The 16,417-nt window shown below is 36.7% G+C and overlaps 1 protein-coding gene across 5 annotated transcripts in view; it reads right to left on the bottom strand.

Annotated features, from left to right (window-relative positions):
* The window catches only part of PTPN4 (protein tyrosine phosphatase non-receptor type 4), a 172,917-nt gene that overhangs the window by 56,175 nt on the left and 100,325 nt on the right, over nucleotides 1-16,417 (bottom strand). For all 5 annotated transcript variants that reach the window (XR_005020639.1, XM_036858281.1, XM_036858284.1 and 2 more), the window contains exons 11-12: nucleotides 11,637-11,700; nucleotides 7,819-7,991 (exon numbers count right to left, since the gene is read on the bottom strand). Coding sequence is in view for 4 of the 5 variants with exons in the window: in XM_036858281.1 (XP_036714176.1) it covers nucleotides 7,819-7,991; nucleotides 11,637-11,700 (237 nt within the window). In the remaining variant the exon portion in view is untranslated. The remainder of the gene's footprint in view (nucleotides 1-7,818; nucleotides 7,992-11,636; nucleotides 11,701-16,417) is intronic.

Genomic DNA, 16,417 nt, shown 5'->3' with positions numbered 1-16,417 from the left:
GTCTAGCTTTTACCACTGTAGACATCTGTGGCTTCCTTATATACACTAATTTAATTTCACGTTAGCCGAGCTGCCCGGGCCTCAGTCCTGTCCTGCTCTGTCTGCTACGCCCTGCATCTTGGAGGCTCCCCTGCAAGCTGGCTTCCTGTCAGTTCCGCCTTTTTTCTGGTGGGAGATCAGAAAGCGGAGCGGATCAGAAGCAGGTGACCGTCAGATGCTGGCAGCCGCTGTAACAGCAGCAGGCACAGGGCACAGAGAGAAACAGAACCCCGCAGAGGATGCCATCCCTGACCAAAGCAGCACCGCCCTGGTGATCCAGAATCCACGGCAGCAGCTCACCAGGGCAGCAGCAGGTCTCAGCTTGTGGGCTCCAGCCCAGAGTGACACAAGCTTCTGACCCTCAGGCATTACCCATTCTTCCTGCTGCTTCTCCAAACCCCCTCCCTTTTGTTTTCCCAGCCTTCCTAACACCTGTGTTAGAAACCAACTGCCTCAATTGAATTGCTTTTATCTGAAAAATCAAAAGAGCTTCCTGTTTCCCGAACTGATAGAGCAATTTTCCAGGAAAGAGGATTCAAATGGGACATTATTACTCAAAAGGCTGAATTAACAAGTTGAATTTCATAATAAAAATATAAAGATTAAATTCAAATATGAGGGAAAAATGAAGTGTTTATATGTCATATTATCCATATTATTCTATAGGGTTTAGTATAATTAGAACAAAATGTAAAACTGTAACATAATCTAAAAACACTAAATTCTGACAGCAAGATACTTATCTTAAGAACAATGAGAATATACCAATTGGTGAAAGCATGCAGGCTTCTTGTAAGTAATTCAAGCAATATCGAAAAGCATAACAAAAAAAGTAAACAAACAGATTTAGCCACAGCCATACCCCTAAGAAATAATCTCTATTATGAGCAGGCAAAAATCATTCTGAAACTCTATACATACATAGAAAAGGCTACAAATATGGATATAATTCTATTACAATGTGATTATGCTATATATGGCCACAATGAAAATATTAAATGGATTTCTCTTGAATTAAAGGAAAGAAAAAGGCTACCATTCATTTAAAAAAGAAGGAGGAGGAGGAGGAGGAGAATAAAAAGGTCAGGGAAAACCTTAAAAACTTAGTGTATTAATATTTAATTTTTGTTAATATGGATTCACATAGTTCACTAGTCCCTGCTTCCTCTTGCTTTCTTAGTTATACTATTACTTTTACTTTGTCCAAGTTTATAACATTTTAATACTATTCTGTAGTTATAATTCTCATAGTTGTCAAGGATTCGTTCCATGTTTAAAGAATTTAATCTTTATTCTGACTTCTTTCACCAAGATTCTTCTTGAGTCATTTTGAATTCTCTCTTGGATGGCTAAACTTTACCATTAAATTTTTTTTCAAAATAGGCTCAGAGATGTTATATTCCCTGAGGTTTTGTATATTTGATACTGCCTAGCTACTGACTCTAGACTTGAACGGGAACCTGGTTTAGTATTTTTCGGTCACTTTTTTCCTTTAAGATTTGACAGACAAAGCGTGGCCCATAAGCTACATACAAACCTGAAGAAAGGTTTTATTTAGCATTCACAGTGTTTAAAAATATTTAATCCCAAGTGATAAACCTCTAACAAGACTGATAAGGGAAAAAGAGAGAAGACACAAATTACCAATATCAAGAATGAGAGAAATGACCTTACTAGATTCTAGAGATATTGAAAATATAATAGGGTAATATTACAACCTTTATGCCAAAATACTCAAGAACTTAGACAAAATAGATAAATTCCTTGAAAAACATGATCAAAGTCCACCCAGGAAGAAAGAGAAAACCTGAACTGCTTCATTTGTATTAAAGAATCTGAATGTGCTGTTCAAAAGCCTCCTATAAATAACGCTTCTGCCTTAGAAAGAACAGAACTGGAAAATTCTATCAAACATTTTAAAAGGAAATAATATTACTACAGAAACTCTTCTAGAAAACTGAAAATGAGGAAATACTTCCCAACTCATTCAATGAGGCCAAAATGATCCTGACACCAAACCTGATAATGACATTACAAAAGAAAACTAAAGGGAAATATCCTTCACAAACATAAACGCAAAAATTCTAAACAAAATGTAAGCAAATTAAATAAAATAATATATAAACAGGATAACAGATCATAACCAAGTGGGGTTTCTCTCAGGAATGTACGGTTGCTTTACCATTTGAAAGTCAATCAATATAATTCATCAAATAAACAACTAAAAAGAAAACCCATGTGATCATTGTGATAGCTGCAGAAAAAGCATTTGACAAAAACCAATAACCAATCCTAATAAAAACTTCCCACAAATGCGAAATAGAGGAACTGCCTCAACATGCATGATATAGGGCATGTGTGAAAGCCCACAACCAACATCACACTTAATAGTGAAATACTGAGTGTCTTCCCCTAAGATAAGGAACAAGACAAGGATATCTGCTCTCACCACTTCTACTCAACACTAGACTGGCGGCTCTAGCTGGGGCAACAAGTAAAGAAAAAGAAATAAAAAGGATCAGAATAGAAAGGAAAAATTAAGACTGTTTTTAGCCTCTAGGAAGAAAATCTTTCGGCAACTATAAAAGAAGGTCCTAAAATAAATGAGGTAAAAGCAAAGTTTAACAAAACAAGATCAACATAAAAAAGCAATTGTATTTCTAATTAACTGTGATGAACAATCTGAAATTAAAATATAATAAGACAATTTATAATAGCATCAAAAACATGAAATAATTAAGGATACATTTGGCAAAGATGTGAAAGAGGTGTATGCTGAAAACTACAAACATTGCTGAGAGAAATAACATTTAAGTAAATAAAAAGATATACCACACACCACTGTAAAGCAATTATACACCAATAAAGATGTTAAAAAAAAAAGCTTGCTCCCAGAGGGCTGAGAAGTGTATAAAAAAAAAAAGATATACCATGTTTCATGAGTCAGAAAACTCAGTATTTTTTTTATTGGAGTAAAATTGCTTTACAATGTTGTGTTAGTTTCTGCTATACAATGGAGTGAATCAGCTATGTGTGTACATGTATCCCCTCCCTCTTGGACCTCCCTCCCACCCCACCCCACATCCTACCCATGTAGGTAGTCACAGAGCACCGAGCTGAGCTCCCTGTGCTATACAGCAGGTTCCCACTAGCTATCTATTTTACGCATGGCAGTGTATATATGTCTATCCTAATCTCCCAATTCGTCCCACCCTCCCCTTCCCCCCTGTGTCCACACGTCGGTTCTCTATCTCTACATCTTTATTCCTGCCCTGAAAACAGGTTCATCTATTACCATTTTTCTATATTCCACATGTATGCGTTAATATACAATATTTGTTTTTCTCTCTCTGGCTTACTTCACTCTGTATGACACACTCTAAGTCCATCCACATCTCTACAAATGACCCAATTTCGTTCCTTTTTATGGCTAATATTCCACTGCGTGTATGTACCACATCTTCCTTATCCATTCATCTGTCATTGGACATTTAGGTTGTTTCCATGTCCTGGCTACTGTAAATAGTGCTGCAATGAACACTGGGGTACATGTGTCCTTTTGAATTATGGTTTTCTCAGGCTATATGCCCAGGAGTGGGATTGCTGGGTCATTTGGTAGTTCTATTTTTAGTTTTTTTTTTTTTTATAAGTACATCCATACATTTTTGAAGATGTGATTATTTATTTTAATTTTATTTATTTTTGGCTGCGTTGGGTCTTCGTTGCTGCACGCGGGCTTTCTCTAGTTGCGGCAAACAGGGGCTACTCTTCATTGTGGTGTGCGGGTTTCTCATTGAGCTGGCTTCTCTTGTTGCAGAGCACGGGCTCTAGGCACAAGGGCTTCAATAGCTGTGGCTCGCGGGCTCTCGAGCACAGGCTCAGTAGTTGTGGCGTACGGGCTTAGTTGCTCCGTGGCATGTGGGATCTTCCCGGACCAGGGATCGAACCTGTGTCCCCTGCATTGGCAGGCGATTCTTAACCACTGCGCCACCAGGGTAGTCCCAATTTTTAGTTTTTTAAGGAAACTCCATACTGTTCTCCACAGTGGTTATATTAATTTACATTCTCACCAACAGTTCAAGAGGGTTCCCTTTTCTCCACACCTTCTCCAGCATTTATTGTTTGTAGTTTTGATGATGGCCATTCTGCCCAGTGTGAGGTGATACCTCGCTGTAGTTTTGATTTGCATTTCTCTAATAATTAGTGATGTTGAGCATCTTTTCATGTGCCTCCTGGCCATCTGTATGTCTTCTTTGGTGAAATACCTATTTAGGTCTTCCGCCCATTTTTTGATTCGGTTGTTTTTTTTGATATTGCGCTCCATGAGCTGTTTGTATATTTTGGAGATTAATCCTTTGTCTGTTGCTTCATTTGCAAATATTTTCTCCCATTCTGAGGATTGTCTTTTTGTCTTGTTTATGGTTTCCTTTGCTGTGTAAAAGCTTTTAAGTTTAATTAGGTCCCATTTGTTTATTTTTGTTTTTATTTTCATTACTCTAGGAGGTGGGTCGGAGAAGATCTTGCTGTGGTTTATGTCAAAGAGTGTTTTTCCTATGTTTTAGCTCCATTTTTCTTTCTCAAGATTGCTCTGGCTATTCAGGGTCTTTTGTGTTTCCATACAAAGCATAACATTTTTGGTTCTAACTCTGTGAAGAATGCCATTGGTAATTTGATAGGGATTGCACTGAATCTGTAGATTGCTTTGGGTAGTATAGTCATTTTCACAATGTTGATTCTTCCAATCCAAGAACATGGTACATTTCTCCATCTGTTTATGTCATCTTTGATTTCTTTCATCAGTGTTTTATAGTTTTCTGCATACAGGTCTTTTGTCTCCCTAGGTAGGTTTATTCCTAGGTATTTTACTCTTTTTGTTGCGAAGGTAAATAGGGTTGTTTCCTTAATTTCTGTTTCTGATCTTTCGTTGTTAGTGTATAGGAATGCAAGAGATTTCTGTGCATTAATTTTGTATCCTGCAACCTTACCAAATTCACTGCTTAGTTCTAGTAGAGAAAACTCAGTATTTTTAAGATGTCAATTCTCCTGAAATTGATCTATAGTTTCAGCACAATTCCAATTAGAATCCCAGAAGTCTTTCTTGTAGAAAGTGATCAGCTAATTCTAAAATTCAGATGAAACTGCAACGGGCCTAGAACATTCAAAACAACTTCTAAAAAGAACAAAGTTGGAAGACTAATACTACTGGACTTAAGACTTATTATTAAAAAGTCCAGAAATAAGTCCACCCAAATATGGACCACTGATTTCTAGCAAAGGTGCAAAGGCAATGCTGTGGAGAAAGAGTAATCTTTTCAACAAAAAATGCTTGAACACTGGATATCCATATGTAAAAAGACAAACTTCAATCCATACTTCACACCATATGCAAAAATTACTTTCAAATCGATCATAGACCTAAATGTAAGGGTTAAAACTGTAAAACTCTTAGAAGAAAACAGGAATAAGTCTTTGTGACCTTGGGTTAGGCAAAGATATGACACCAAAAGAAAGATCCATGAAAGAAAAAACTGGTAAATTGAACTTATCAAAATTACATGCTCTTCAGAAAACTAGTCAAATGAAAAGATACCAGGAGGCAGTGGTAAGAATCTGGTGGAATTAGAACTCTCATACACTGCTGGTGGGCATGTAAAAAGATACACGTGCTTTGGAAAAACGACCAGCAGTTTCTTGCAAAGTTAAACATACATCTACCATAAGATCTGGCGATTCCACTCCTAGGTATTTAACCAAGGGAACTTAAAGCAAATGTCCATACAAACCCTTCCACATCAATGTTCACAGCAGCTTTATTTGTAATAGCCCAAGTCCGGAAGCAAGCCAAACAGAGGAACAACCCACTTGATATCCATAATTAAGTGAATGGATAAACAAAATGTGTTATATCTACACAATGGAATACTACCCTACAATAAAAAGAAATGAACCATCAATCCAGGCAACAACATAGATGAATTTCAGAATAATTATGCCAAGTAAAAGAGTATGTAATATATATGTAAAGAATATGCAAAATATATGTTTCAATTTATATAAAATCCTAGAAAATGCAAACCAATTTATAGAAACAGAAAGCAGACCAGCGGATACATGGGGACAAAGAGAGGCGAGAGAAAAGGGGTTTCAGAGGGGTATGAGGAAAATCCCGGGGCGGATATGCTTGCTGTCTTAATTGTGGTGATGGGTGCATGGATGTATATACGTCTCCAAACATGAAATTTTAAACTTCAAATATGGTAACTTATTCTATGTCAATTATACCTTAATAAAACTGTTTTAAAAATGTAAAATCTGCCAGTACTAGGTCCATATTCCCCCAAGGGCAATAACAGCCTGAATGGCAAGTGTTGCTGCCCTCAAGCAGTATTTTCTTTTTTAATTAGATAGTCCTTGAGCTTTTTTTTTTTTTAAAGAATTACTTCATTTACTATTTAGTGCTTCAACTTCCATGATGAGAAACTTCCCTTCTTTTTTGTTTTGTTCTCGTTTTTTTTGGCTGCAACATGCGGCATGAAGGACCCTAGTTCCCTGACCAGGGATCGAACCCATGCCCCCTGCAGTGGAAGTGCAGAGCCTTAACCACTGGACTGCTGGGCAAGTCCCTTGAGCTAGTTTTTTTTTGTTAATATCTAGGTAGAAATTTCTTCCTGTTTCAGGGATGATTTTCTCCCAAACTGGTTTCTTTAAATGTCTTTGGTATCTGTAGTCATCGTAACTAGATTTTGTTTTCTGTGGTAGAGTTTGGGGAAATTACTTGATTTTTTTTTTCATCTGAGACTGGTTTAAATTATGGTTAAAGGTTGGTTACTACATTCTATTAATTTCTTTGTTGCCTAAGTGAAGTGGTGTGTGTATACTGACACGTACGTCGTATTTTCAAGGTCAGAGGGAAGAAAGAGTTCTGCTAAAGTTAAGTATAGTTCTTGTATAACAACCCCGGTGGTCGTTTAGGTAAGGAATTAAGTTTACTGAAGGAATACCAGTATGGTCTGCACTGTTCTCTCACTAGAGATTTCTTCTGTACCTGCTAAGATTTAGTACCAATGGATAAGACTTTTTGATTTTTCCGACTCTCACTACTGATGTCATTCTCATTCCCTAAACCTAATTACCTTTAAATTTACAAGTACCAACACCTTACTTTCCCAGTACTGCTTTTAGGATGGTGACAGGGGAGCCAATCATGACATCAAGCCACTTAAGAATCTGCTGTGCCTTTTTTATGGTTACAATTTCCTTAATTCTAGTTAAGTGCTGATACTGAATTTTTGGGCTACTTTTACCACTTATTTGGAAGGAGGATGTGTTTTTAATGGTATATCCTGTACTACGCTTTATGCTGTTGTTGGTTTTTTTTTCTGATTACAAATGGGGCATTTATAAATGCTTGAGGTTTACAATACAAATCTTTTCTGGGCCACATCTACATATTTTCTTCACGATAAAGTCATCTTACAAATATTTAACAAAGACAATGGAAATTATAGCAGGAGTAGATTGTAACTAATTAAATACAGTTGATTTACTTTAGGAAATAATGACCTGGAATATAGGTAATGGAACAGGTTTCTCAAGTCTGGCTTTATGATGAGAACCTACAGAACTTTCTGCTGATTAGACAAAGGGGCCACACTCCGCAGAGATTTTGACTCAGTAGGCGCGCATGAGTAACAGATTCTACGGTTCAGTAAACTAGACTTTTATTTAAAGGGAGGAAGAAATCCAACACTGAAGTATCAAAGCATAAGCAATACTTACCAATACCGGAATTTTGAACCTAATGTAAAATAATGTGCAAAAAAATTCTTTTGAGGTGGAAGTGGTCTGTCCAAACGGAAGAATGTGTGATGTTCTACACATGCTTTCCACAAGTTTTTACATGCTCTGTAATTCACCATGTTAAATCCCAATAATGTTTCTCTAGATTCATGCTGTAATAAATGACAAAATGCAGAGAATATCATGAGAATGTCAGGATCTAATGCTTCATTTAATTTATTTTTTACAGGTAAATACTCTACCCTTACAAACACTAACCCTTCCTGTGTCTTTTTTGCTTATCCAATAAAAAAGCAGTAAAATTAATGGAAAATGTGGACCTCATTCGGTAATATCACAACTCATAGGAACTTTTATTTTAGAACACAGTTAGAAACAAATTTAAAAATTGATATATATCTATTTTCAAAACTTAGTAACTATAATTATTTCAAAATACAATCCTGGCCCACAAATTAAACTTTAAGATACATCAACACACCTTTCAACAATATCTCTAAACTTATAAATCTGTCTAGATTGTAAATAAGTAAATAAAAACATTCAGCACTTCTGAACACTATTTTGAAATTCTTATTTTAAAATAAGTAGCAACAAGGACTCCCCTGGTAGCACAGTGGTTAAGAATCAGCCTGCCAATGAAAGGGACATGGGTTCGAGCCCTGGTCCGGGAAGATCCCACATGTCATGGAGCAACTAAGCCCGTGCACCACAACTACTGAACCTGCACTCTAGAGCCTGCGAGCCACAACTACTGAGCCCATATGCCACATCTACTGAAGCCCATGCGCCTAGAGCCCGTGCTCTGCAACAAGAGAAGCCACCGCAATGAGAAGCCCGCGCACCGCAACAAAGAGTAGCCCCCGCTCGCCACAACTAGAGAAAGCCCGCGTGCAGCAAAAAGACCCAACACAGCCAAACATAAATTAATTAATTAATTAATTAAAAAGTTAAAATAAGTAGCAACAGAAGCATTTCTTTAATTTTTCTTTAAAAATTTGGCACAAATTACTATTTAAATAAATAGCTTCACTGAACTATCTATAGCAAGGCATACATGTCAAGGTGTACAGCTCTGATTTCACACAGTGACTGCAACCAGGTCCAGAAATAGACTGTTAGCAGCACCTCTGAGCACCCTTTGTCTTCCCGTTCTACCAGATAACCTCTACACATGTGCCCACCTTCTGTCTTTTATGCCCACAGGTTAATCATGCTTGTTTCTCAACTTTACATACACGGACTCATACATGTATGTCTTTAGGTCTGACTTCTTCTGTTCAATATTATGTTTCTATATTCCTCCGTGTAATTGTGAAGCAGTAATGGACTCATTTCATTCTACACACTATTCTCTCATACGAATAGACCACAGTTTATTTATCTGTTTACTGTTGACAGACATTTAATGTTCCTAGTTTGGTGATGTAAAAATGTTGTTCCTATGTGTATTCCTGTATTTTGTCTGATGCACGTAGGTGCGAATTTCTGTTGCTGGGTCGTAGATGTCATGTGCTCACCTCTAGCCGGTAGCACCCAGCAGTCCCCCAAAACGATCAGCTCAATAGACACTCCCTTCCGCCAGCATGTATGCGCCTCACACTCCCCCGTCACCGCTTCACCCATCTCTTTGTCCCACTGTTCTGGTGGCTGTGTGAAATTATCACATTCTGGTTATAATTTGTATCTCTCTGATGCTTAACTGAGGTTCAACAGCTTTTCATGTTACTGGCCATGGAGATATTCTCAGTTCTGGAGTGTCTGTTCAAGTCACTAGTGTACTTCTGGATTGGGTTGGATATACAACCAAGGACATACATGGTGTGTGTGTACTATACACATATTCTGTGCTATTTGACTTTCTTAATCATGTCTTTTGACGAACATAGTTCTTAATTTTAACACGGTTCTAGTTACTGATCTTCTCCTTTAATGTTAGTTTCCCTTCTACGTCCTATTAAAGCAATCTTTGCCTATCAAAAGGTCATGAAGATATCTTCCATGACTAAAATACAGTAAAATGCCCATGTATAAATATTAAACTGTGATGTCAGAAGATGATATGCTTAAAATATCACTTCTCGATCACCAGAGAATTCTTAATTATTTTTAACAGTTGCTTTGTATGCACTAACACTATCTCAGAGAATGGTTGTGAAGATTAAATGATATGAAAATGGTTGATATATTACCAGGCACACAGTAAGACCTTAAGAAATGTTAGATACTATATTATTATTATTACTAACAACAATAGCACTATAATGGGAAGCAAATTGGAAAAGTTGACTTAAATACCGCCTCCTACCAATATAATTATCAAAGTAAAATGTTTGTTCTCTAGTTTCCAGATAAGATTTATTATATTTTATTCCTCTAAACATTCACTGAAACATGTACAAGAATGTTCATTAACAGCATTAATCATAATAGCCACAACATGGAAATGGCAAAACTGTCCACTAACATAGTAAGAATGAATAACTAATGTATGGTATATTCATTCAGTAGAATTCCACAGCAATGGAGCAAACTATCGCTATGTGTAACAACATGGATGAATCTCACAATGTTAAGGGAAAGAAGGCAGATAAAAATGAAAACATTCTGTATGATTTTATATTTTAAAATTCAAAACTAAGCAAACTAATCCATGATGATACAAATGAGAATAATATTTACCTTTTGGGAGAGTTAATGACTGCTAGTGGGTGTCAACTCCATTAGCAATAATACCAGCTTCCAGGGTGGTAGTAATGTTCTACATAATAACATTGTATATTATATACTTATCAAGCACTATACTTAATTTCTGTTGGTTTTATTTCAATAAAAACTCTCTTGAAATAAAACTTCTATGTTTTGTGAGTATAAATGATGAATCATAGTCAGTAGATCAATATCCTCTATAAAATACATTTGATTCAAATATATTTTAAGGCTTTGAATACATTTTATTTTATTATTTATTTATTATGTATTTTTGATGTGGACCATTTTTTTTAAGTCTTTATTGAATTTGTTACAACATTGCTTCTGTTTTATGTTTTGGTTTTTTGGCCTCAAGGCATGTGGGATCTTAGCTCCCCGACCAGGGATCGACCCCGCACCCCCTGCACTGGAAAGCAAAGTCTTAACCACTGGACCGCCAGGGAAGTCCCTGAATACGTTTTATACACATATAAACATATAAACATCCTGAAATGTGCATTAATTTGTCAAGACTTCTAGTAATGTCAGTCAAAGGATAAGGTTAATTTAATTTGATGAAATAGATAAAATCATTTATAAGATGAAATTCGTTCCAACACTGTACTTTCTGTGATAACGTGTTGTATTTAATACACAAAAAGGACATCACTAGTCCAACAAAGGGAGGAAATGTACTACACGTTCATGAACTAGGAACAAAACTAAATGCTCAGAATTCCCCAAATGAAATGTATTCATATGTGAAAGGAAGTGCTGTAGATTTAGTTTTAAAAAAAAAAAGAAAAAGAAAAAGGACATATAAATGCTCAGTTACTGACCTCATGAATGGACCCTGGGGACGACAATGAACATCACAATTGAGATCAGTTTCTAAGTTCAAGAGATAGCAGAACAGATATCTAGAATAACTTCTGATCAGAACCACAGAAACACTAGGGAAATACTTTGCCATAAAACATGAATTAATTAACTGAGTAGGCAGTTATTAACAGTATTAATAACATGTTTACTTGCACTAAAAGTTCTGTAATGAATGACGACTTATTTCTTAAAGGACTTAATTTATGTTAATAAGATCAACTCACCAATTCTTTTCTCAGTTGAATAAAAAACTGTTTGCACTTAAAAGAAATTTTTACAATCTTCAACCTGGATAAAAAGAGAATGAATTGGAGTATTTAAAATATTGAACAAAGATAAAAATATTAATCAAAAAAATTAAAAAATAATCTTTTAACTGTATGTTTAGTAATGTCTAAATATTTAATTATATATACATATATAAAGTACATAAAGAATCTAAAGTTTTTGGTGCTTCGTGAAAAAATAATTAGAATTTATATGCTCAACTGAGCTTAGTTTTATCAGAACATTTGCTGTAAACTATACATTTCCCAATTTTGTATCTAAAGAAATACATAAAAACACATATCACAAGTTAAAATTTTAAGAATACCAATAATATAGTTATTTACTCTTTAAAACTGCAAGTAGTTTTCTGCACGTTAAGAGCTTGGAAATCACCACTCCATCCTGGCAACAAGTAAAAAGCTCAACAGATTGAAAAATCCACAACTCTTCTTAAATACACAAGGAAGGGAAGAGCACAGGGCAAACTGCTACCCCCAAGATTTGAGAGACCAACAGCTGAGTACAGGGAATCAGAGCTTCCCAGAGAAGAGTCAGGAGCAGAAACTGCCAGAGGAAGCAGTGCCAGGGCAGGAAAACCTGAACTGTATTTTATGAGTTGTTGAAGGCTCAGCGTGGTCAACCCCGAGAGTTAAAAACCCCAAGAGGCCCCAGTCATAGGGCGGCCCTCACGGTATTGTGAGATTTAGCTCTAGAAGCTCAAATAGACTTTGACAGTAAATACCAAAGTAAAGTACCCTCCGATTTCTGACAGGGAAAGGGAAAGAAACCATGTGAACTAGGCCAGAGCACTCTGCTCTTAACAAGGCCTACCTTTAGGGGAAACTCGTTAACCAGAGCCTGACCTGGGGAAGGAAAATACCCAAGTCCAGCCCACTCTAGCCATCCTGTCCCACCCAAGGGGAGAGGAAAAAAATGAGAAACACTGTGAAGCTCAGTCTAGAGGCCTGGGCTCATTAAAACACTGAGAGCTAATCACAGGACTACAGAAAACCCCCCTCCGTCGACACCTCACCACCACATTACTAAGAGCCTATTTACAGCGTTCCTGTTACCAGGGTATCGTATCTGCCCATCAAGAAAAGATTACAAGGCATACCAAAAGGCAAAAAACACAATGTAAAGACAGAGTAAGCATCAGAACCAGATATGAGAGGAATGTGGGACTTATCAGACTGGGAGTTTAAAACAACTATGCTTAACAGGCTAAGAGCTCCAAAGGATAAAGTAGAAAGCAAGAAAAAAGAACAGATGGGCAACATAAACACAGAAATGAAAATCATAAAAAAGGACCCCAAAATACAAAATTAATATGCAGAAATCTGTTCCACTTCTATACACTAACAACGAACTATCAGAAAGAGAAATTAAGGAAACAATCCCATTGACCATCACATTAAAAAGAATAAAATACCTGGGAATAAACCTACATAAGGATGTAAAACCTGGAAAACTGTAAGACACTGATGAAAGAAACTGAAGAGGACACAAACAGATGCAAAGATACACTGTATTCTTGGGTTGGAAGAATTAATATTGTTAAAACGGCCATACTACCCAAGGCAATCTATATATTTAATGCAATCCCTATCAAAATACCAATGGCATTTTTCACAGAACTAGAACAAATAATTTCAAAATTTGCATGGAATAGATACATATATATGTATAACTGAATCACTCTTCTGTACAGCTGAAACTATCACAACATTGCTAATCACCTATACTCCAAAATAAAATGAAAAGTTAAAAAAAAAATTTGTTTGGAAACACAAAAGACCCCGAATAATCAAACAATCTTGAGAAATAACAGAGCTGGAGGAATCATGCTCCCTGACATCAGACTATAGTACAAAGCTACAGTAACCAAAACAGTCTGGTACTGGCATAGAAACAGACACACAGATCAGTGGAAGAGAATAGAGAGCCCAGAAATAAACCTATGCTCACATGGTCAATTAATCTATGACAAGAAGACAAGAATATACAATGGAGAAAAGACAGTCTCTTCAATAAATGGTGTTGGGAAAACTGGATGCTACATGCAGAAAAATGAAAACTGGACCACTTTCTCACACCATATACAAAAATAAATTCAAAATGGATTAAAGACTTAAATGTAATACCTGAAATCATAAAACTCCAAGAAGAAAACACAGACAGTAACCTCTTTGACACTAGTCTTAGCACTATTTTTTGGATATGTCTCTTCAGGTAAGGGCAGCAAAAGCAAAAATAAACAATGGGACTACATCAAATTAGAAGATTCTGCACAGTGAAGCAAACCAGCAAAACAGAAAGGTAGCCTACCAAATGCGAGAAGATACTTGCAAATGATATATCCAATAAGGGGTTGATATCCAAGTATATAAAGAACTTTTTTATACAACTCAGTATCAAAAAACAAATTTGATTAAAAAATGGGCAGAAGACCTGAATAGACATTTTTTACAAAGACATACACATGGCCAACAGGGACATTAAAAGGTGTTCAACATCATTAATTATCAGAGAAATGCAAATCAAAACTACAATGAGATACCACCTCACACCTGTCAGAACGGCTATCATCAAAAAGACAAGAAGCAACAAGTGTTGACGAGGATGTGGAGAAAAGGGAATCTTTGTGCACTGTTGGTGGGAATGTAAATATGTGCAGCCACCATGGAAGACAGTATGGAGGGGCCTCAAAAATCTAAAAATAGAACAACCATATGATCCAGCAGTTCCACCTCTGGGTATGTATCCAAAGAAAATGAAAACACTAAATCAAAAAGATTTATGCACCCCTGTGTTCATTGCAGCACTATTTATAACAGCCAAGATATGGAAACAACCTAAGTGTCCATCGATAATGAATGGATGAAGAAGATGTGATGTGTTTGTATATGTGTGTGTGTATGAATATTACTCAGCCATAAAAAAAGAATAAAATCTTGCCAACTATGGCAACATGGATGGACCTGGAGGGTATTATGAAAGTGAAATAACTAGAAAGAGAAAAACAAATACCTTATGATTTCATTTATACGTGGAATCTAAAAAAACAAAAAGAGACTCACAGACACAGAGAACAAACAAGTGGTTGCCAGAGGGGAGAAAAGGGTGCAGGTAAAGACAAAAATGTGAGATGGATTAAGAACACAAACTTCCAGCTATAAAAGAAGTCATGGGGAAGTAATGTATATAGAGGGAATATAGTCAATAATACTATAATAATTTTATATGGTGACAGATGATAACGGGACTTACTGTGTTGATTGTTTCATAAGGTATAGAAATAGTTAATCACTATGCTGTACACCTGAAACTAATATAATGTTATATTAATTATAACACAATAAAAAAATTTATTGAAGCTTGTTTTATGGCTCAACATATTTTCTCTCCTAGTAAACAAACCATGTACCCTTGAAAGGAATGTGTATTTTGCTGTTACTAGGCATAGTAATGAAACAGGAGGGAAGGGGAGCAGGGCACAACCTTTGAAAGAATGACAGAGCCATAGGATATGACAGAAACTGGTAAGAACCAACTAGATCCAAGATGGCGGAAGATTCGACTTCCAGTAGACCTTGAGCCTCATTATATGCTCATTGTAATGCATTAGCTAAATGACACTCCTACCGGCTCCATGACAGTTCTGAGGCCAACCATAAATGGCCAAAAGTGGGTGGTGGCCCAATTCCTGGAAATCTCTGCCCCTTCCCCCAAAATAGCTGGAATAATCCCCACTCATTAGCCTATGAAATTACACAGCCCATAAAAACTAACCACGCCATATTTTGGGGCCTCTTGCCTTCTGAGATGGCCCACCCTCTGTCTGTGGAGTGTGTTTCTCTCTAAATAAATCCACTTCTTACCCATCACTTTGCCTCTCACTGAATTCTTTCTGCTATGAGACATCAAGACCCTGAGCTTCATTAGGTCCTGAGACAAGGTGTGTGATCTCAATTAAAAGACAGTGGGTTCTGGCTGGTTTTGAGTCCCCGCCCATGGGTTCAAGTGCAATCTGAGTCGCACAGTTTCAGTATTGTTTATCAATTAAGCCAAGAGATTTGATACTGCCTGAATCTATTTCAACTGATTTTTTATTGTCTAGTTTTTGTATTGAGCTCTGAGAGGGATATGCTCAAATCTCCAACTACGATTGTAGAATTGTCTATTTTTCCTTAATTTTTGCTTCATGTATTTTTAAACTGTGTTATTATGCACATGTATACTTAAAACTGTTGCTTGTCTTTTATCAGGTGCATGGGGCATACTTTCCTTTATCTGTGTGTCCTGTAATATTTCGCTGGCACCCAGATGTTTTACATATTGCATCGTAGTGAGCGTAAGTATGTGTTTCCCATCTTCCCAGCTTCCTGTTATTCGGTAGTTTACTTGCACGGACTCTATCTTCACCCTCAACCTCCAGTTTACGCTTCTGCTGCTGCTCTTCAGGAAAGCACAGCTCTGGGTGTGCCCACAGGAATGCTGAGATGACCAGGGATACTAGTCATCCCATTCTCTCAAAAATCACACCCAGCTGAGAACTCCTCTAATTGCCAACACACTGCTCTATTATTTTCAGCAGCGCCCTGGGCCATGAATTCCTTCAGGAACGAATTCAATCAAATTGTGACTGTTGCAAAGGAACAGTCTCTGAGGCAGGCACTTGAGGCTATTTGCTCTACTATCCTGGTTTCTGTCCCTCCGGTTGTCTTTCGGTTTC

Source organism: Balaenoptera musculus, chromosome 7 (genome assembly GCF_009873245.2).
Source record: "Balaenoptera musculus isolate JJ_BM4_2016_0621 chromosome 7, mBalMus1.pri.v3, whole genome shotgun sequence".
Taxonomy (NCBI): domain Eukaryota; kingdom Metazoa; phylum Chordata; class Mammalia; order Artiodactyla; family Balaenopteridae; genus Balaenoptera; species Balaenoptera musculus.
The sequence above is the reverse complement of the archived record's forward strand: the minus strand, read 5'-3'. Positions and strand labels throughout refer to the sequence as shown.